At 44.0% G+C, this 6000-nt stretch overlaps 1 protein-coding gene across 2 annotated transcripts in view; it reads right to left on the reverse strand.

The window, feature by feature from the left end:
* The window catches only part of MYZAP (myocardial zonula adherens protein), a 50417-nt gene extending 46575 nt beyond the window's left edge, over positions 1 to 3842 (reverse strand). Inside the window, exon 1 of one of the 2 annotated variants that reach the window (XM_053988242.1) lies at positions 3729 to 3812. In XM_053988242.1, coding sequence (XP_053844217.1) covers positions 3729 to 3812 — 84 coding nt within the window. Of the gene's footprint in view, positions 1 to 3728 lie in introns of both variants that reach the window. The other variant, XM_053988243.1, reaches the window with a different exon arrangement.
* Between the last annotated feature and the right edge of the window lie 2158 nt (positions 3843 to 6000).

Raw genomic sequence — 6000 nt, forward strand, 5'->3', positions numbered from 1 at the left:
CAAGAAGGGAAACATAGACTGGCATTCCTCCATGTAGGCAAACAAAGCCCAGAGCCGTAAATAGGAAATAGAAGTGAATTTGTGCTGTGCAGGAAGTGATAGATGAGGCCACCTTTTTCTTACAGTGATTTCTAACAAAGGAAAGCTGGACAAAAAGGAATGAACATATTGCTAGGATAAAACAAAAATGCCTGAAATAACTAGAAATGGATAATGACTGGCAGCTCAAAGTTAGGAGAATGAGCTTGTGTATGATTCTCTGAAGCAAATAACTTGCCTATTAATCAGTACGAGGCTAATTATAGCAAACAGAGATTCACAGTGCAGTGATTGTAAATAAGTAATTATCCCTGTACCCGTACAACAGTGAGTGAACCACGACTGCCCTTCACATCACAGATGTCACAGGGCTACTACGAAGGAAATCACAGAAGTCCAATACAGATAGCAGTCAAGTCATCACAACTGCACTGGAAATATAAATTAACAACAGTCATTTGTTGAGACTAAAACCACTGTACAACAAAAAGTTGTCATCATTTAAGTTGGGTTTTTTTTGCCCTTTTCACCTTGCCTTATCTATTACCTCCAAATCACTTACCCCACCCCAGTTGGCAATCATAAGGATTCCAGCCTTGAAATTGTGCCTAGCAAGGCTTGTACAGCAGTGGCACAGTACCACCCAGTTCCTTGCTAGAGCACACTTACACAGGCTTTACTCTGCCATTGTTTACAACAATGGGACTTCCTCAGCATCCCTGGGGAAACAGCAGCAAACGTATAAAGTAGCCATGCAGTCCAGCTTCTCCTAAGCATCAGATGATGCATTCTACCTAAGGACAGCACTACAGACCCATCTAATAAAATTCAGAAACATACAGAGATTGGAAAGGAAAAAAAACAGGCACTGCTTCTTCCTCCAGCCCCCAGAACAGTTCTGAACACTGTATATGCACTGTTCTTGCTCCGCAGGACTTCCTGAAGGAACAACACACTGTGCCATTTGTCGGTGAGTTTACTTGACCAAATCAATGAGCAGGCTCACATGGAAATCACAGCAAGCCCTCCTCCCACAGAAAACACTGCTGTAGTGATGCCTTAAAATGGAAATGAAATCCTAACAGGAAAAGCCTCGACTCAGTGCCAAACAGTGGCAGGATAACGTGCAACTAAGGATGAAAAAGTAATTTCCAGAAACAAACTGGGTAATGCAGAAAGAAAATGGGGAGGAGAATGAGAACTGCTCCAACAGGGAAAGAGCTGCAATTCAATTTCCTTCATCTGCTTACTGACAGACAGTAAGAACAAGTGAGAGAAAACAGGGACAGACATGACTTTCCACCTTAACCTTCATGTCATTAACGTTGTAACTTTGTGAACATAAGTTTAAAAAAAAAAATACTGGGGAGAAGAAGAACAAGGTATCTTTCTAACAATCCTGTCTGACTTTTGTTTAATTTGCATCATCTGCAGCTTTGGCAAGTCAACATTATAAACAATCTTAATTGTGCCAACATTTTATGCTCGCTCTTGGCTTTTTGACACCAACAATCCATAAGTGACATTTCCAAAGCACATCTGACATCATTTGTGAAACAAAGACACAGACAGGAAAACAAGGACTGGACAGGTTCACCCCAACACAACACCAGACTGCAGAAGTTTCCTGACTGCAATGAAAAGTAACAGGTGAAAACACATTTTTTTACTGAATTTCTAAGAGGCTAGTGGGACAGCATAGAGGAGACCTACTGCAATATGGCAGTTCAGAAAAAAACCAATCTAATTTAATTTAAAATGTTGAGAATCCACAGCCCAGATCCACAATCCACATGTATGTTTACCACAATCCTACTCAAATCACTAGGGTGCAACTTAAAACAAATACAGATGACAGATTCAGTTTAAGTAATGTTCTTCAGCCTCTTCTCCCCCCTTTCCAAAAAACAGTGCACTCAGAAACACATTAATCAGAATTAACTATGGGCTGAAATAATGACAGATTTTTTCATTAGAATTAATTGTTAAATTAATGAGGAATGCTGTTATAGAATAACCAGTTACTAGTACAGCAATAGAAAAATACAGGCTGTTCTATCAGCAACCAGTCTCTAAGCATTTTACAGGACCCCCACAGAAAAAAGATGTGGTTCAATATTGATCTAGTTTCAAGCCAGCCCTGGAGTTCCACATCACCAGAATTTAATACTGTTGATACTGACAAAAGAAATGGGGATAACATGTTTGTAGAGTAACTACCTACTGCCCTATCAGCTCAATGGCTAAAAATCCTTCCCTTTGCCTAAGGTCAAGTGTTGGCTTTAGATCGTTGAAGGTCAAAGCAGAAAAACAGTGCATGTTTAATTTCAGTCCTAAAAAGCAAGGAAGAAAATACTTTCTTTGGTCATTTATCTGTTGATTAGCCTGCTCCATTTATGAAATCTCTCCCGCGAGATTCCACACACAATTAAAGGGCACTTTCTGTGACCACAGGCACACAGGAATGTGACACACATCTTCCTTTCATTCAGCAGTTATTCTAATTGTCTCTCTCCCCTCTTCTAATAACTCATGGTAAGGGAGCCACAGTTCACTGAAAAAAGGGACAGCAGCTTCCCAGTGGGTTGTAGTCAAAAATTAAATTCTTACCAGTTTTCTCAAAAGAATGTATCAAATGCAGTTCATCATTCCCAAGAAATCTATCAAGGGGATTAAAATAAGAAGCTTATCACCTGAACAGAAGTTCCCTTACTGTAACTTCTTTAAGAAATACTAGAACAGGGAAACTCAATTGGAACACAGAAGACTTATAGGGAACATAACTATTTTCAAGTCACCGTAATTTTTCCTATGCATGAGCAATTTAATTTTTTATGAAGACCAGGGATCTTTTTGTCAGGAAGACTACTCTGACCTTCTTGCTATCATGTAAAACCAAAGCAACACAACAGTCATTATTTTTCAGATTATAAACTCATATTTTTGAAGCATCAAAACAATAACTGCATAATTCAAGAAACATCATGGTCACATGGATATATTTTTAGTAAGGATAAGATTATCACTTTTTTTTTTATTTCTTTCTTTTCGTGTGGAATCAACATTCACAATGATAGCAGTGAAGTTACAGAAGCAAGGAAAGGGCTATTTAAAGCTGAGTGGCTGTAGAGACATTCCTATCATATCTGCCTGAGTTTTAACAACTTATTAGAAGCCAAACAAATTAAGAGATGGTTATTATTCAGTGCATTTATGATTTTTTTTTTAATCAGCAAATTACATATCTGCATTTGAGGAATTGATTAAACAGTTAAGTTACTATTGCCGTCTAAATCATTACAGTAAGCTTTCTCAGGATAGGATAGGCGAGTTCGCACTGTAAATATCCAGGCACATTTCAATGAAGCGAGGGAAGTCTCCAACACAAGTACACCTTCCTCACAGGTTTACAGAACAGGCCAGGGTCTAGAACTACAAAAGCCTTGCAGGACTCCCCAAAAACTCTTCCTTTCCCCACACCTATAAACAACGCACAAAAAGATGCTCTCGCACACCCCAAGCTTCACTTGAAAACACTGAAAATAAGGAAGGGGAGCGGGGCGGGGGGGGGTACGGAAGAGAAAGGCGCTCCGCAGGTGACTACACGAGTGGGGATGTCGAACCTCCGCTTCGCCCCGCCACCCCGCCCGCAGGACCTCCCCGCCGCCCCCCCGCGCTGCCCCGCGCACCTTCCGCCGGGAGCGGCCGCCGTCGCCGGGCGGCCTCCGGGGGGTGGTGGCGGTGACCGTGAGCCCCGAGCTGTAGCGCAGCATCCCCGCGGGCCGCCGGGCCACCGCTCTCTGCGGCTTCTCGGGCCGGCGCCGCCGCTCCGCCCCCGCGCACTTGGCCGCGGGCGGCCGCAGGGGCCGGGCGGGGGCGGGCCGGGGCTGCGCGGGGCTCCGCTTCCCCCTCCGCCCCGCGGAACTCGCGGCCCCGCGCCGGCTCTCGGGCCACCGAAGTGCCCGATTCCTCCTGTGGCGTGACACTGGGCAAAGTCGCTGTGGGACGCTGAGGTGCCACTTCAGGGTGGCATTCCCTCTGCTCACGGGAATATTGAGTGTCGGGCTGCAGCCTGGGGAGAGGAGTTTGGAGGGGAGACCCAGAAATGTCCATCTGTCACACAGCCACCTCCCGGCACTGCAAAACGGGGGTTAGGGCTCGCAGCAGCCACTGGCTGCCACTCAGTCCCGTTCTCCGGCACCCACCTCTGAGCACTCTAGGAGTGTTATGTGAAAGCTGAACACTGTCCTCCCCTTCTTCCCACAGCAATTCGTGAGCCACCCAGGTCTGTCAGGTCTGTCCGTGCTCCGGGAATGGGTACCAGGCTCATCAGAAAGCACGCAGATCCCAGCCAGCCTCGGGGTTGACAGGCACAAAGCCGGTTCAGCTCAGTGAATGAATGACAGCATCGGCCTCAGTGCCAAAGGTCCAACAAGGTGAGTGTGGTCTGCCCGAGCTGGCTGGCCCCGAGCCAGATTGCAGGTGTGGACTTAAGCATTTCAGATGCTCAGTTCTTCCGGATCTGGGCTGAGGGAACGCCATAACCCTATACCACCGTACACGGTCTAGGCTCACAGTCTTCAATCTACAGCTTTGGGCATCTGTCACGAGCACGACATTCCTCACTAATCAAGGGAGTTACAAGCAAAGGACATGCTTTTGCGTGAAAGAAATGACAGAACAAATAACTTAAACAGCATTTAAAAAAAAAAATTATCTCCTGTCTCCATGTAACTAAATTAAGACCACAAGAAAACGGAGTTATGGCCATGTAATGTCCTTACCCGTTAAGATGTTAACGACCGGAGAGCTGAAGAGAGGAAGTCTGCATGGCAAAAATGGAAACTGCACTGAACCATGGGTGCCTCACCCTCTCTGTGTACAATACCTCTCTTCGTTTCTACCTCTCAGCTCTCTGTCCCCAGGGCAGGATATTGAGCTATCGACATGACAAGGATCTGAGCAAGAGAGGAATAAATCATTGCCCAGCGCAGAGGAATGAATGAAGGTTTTGCATTTAGTATTTAGCATCTTTTTTGTTGTTTTCCCAAATACTATTCTCTTCTCCTCCCAGGGAAGGTAATATAGCCCAAGGCAAATGAATTAGAACATCCACTTGTATTTGGATTTCTCTCAAGGCAAGATTGAGTGTTACAAGATTCTTTTTGTGGCAAGGTGTCTAGTTCGTACAAACAATTGCATTTCCCTATGAATCACCCCATCTTAAGTCCTGCTTGTAATGCTGCTTTTGTAGGTTTGCAGGTGGATAATAGGTTTGTCATCATCAAGAGGAACATGTTCCTTGACAAGTATGTTGTCTACCCGTAGGGTTATCCCTTAGTACATGTTCCTGGTAATTCTGGTGAGTCTGTTTAAATTCTGGTATGCAGACAGCTGGTGACCTCTGTGGTTTCAGCTGAGAAGGAGTTCACAGACCTGTGAGATTGCTCTGGTTAGTTACAAGTTGTATCTTCTGGACTGTATTTTCCTCTGGAACAAAGTGTGTATGTGGGGCTGCCCAGTCGCTGCAAGGCACAAACACAACTGCTTTTCTAAGAACAGGCACAGAGACTAAACTTGTATTACACTATGGAAAAGGACCTCCCTTCCTATAGGATAAGAGTATGGCACAATAATCATTGACATAAGAGAGTAAGGCACAATAATCAGATCGCTGGGAAAATTGTCAAGGTCTGCATCAACTTTGAGAATACTGATAATTTTGATGGAAATCTTATAAGTGCAGATGAGGAAAAGACTTGTCCATGGATAATAGACAGACAATAAAATATTATTTTCTCAGTGATGTCTATTTTAGTTGCAGCTCTCCTCATTTCTTGGAAAATAGCAGAAAGACATGTTTATTTGATTTACCAATATTAGTTTGAAAAGGAGCATCTCCTATTTAATCCTCAAATTAATATCCTCTAAGAAAAAATAACCTACATGCATGGTGAGTAG

The sequence above is a fragment of the Vidua macroura genome, chromosome 12 (assembly GCF_024509145.1).
Source record: "Vidua macroura isolate BioBank_ID:100142 chromosome 12, ASM2450914v1, whole genome shotgun sequence".
NCBI lineage: Eukaryota > Metazoa > Chordata > Aves > Passeriformes > Viduidae > Vidua > Vidua macroura.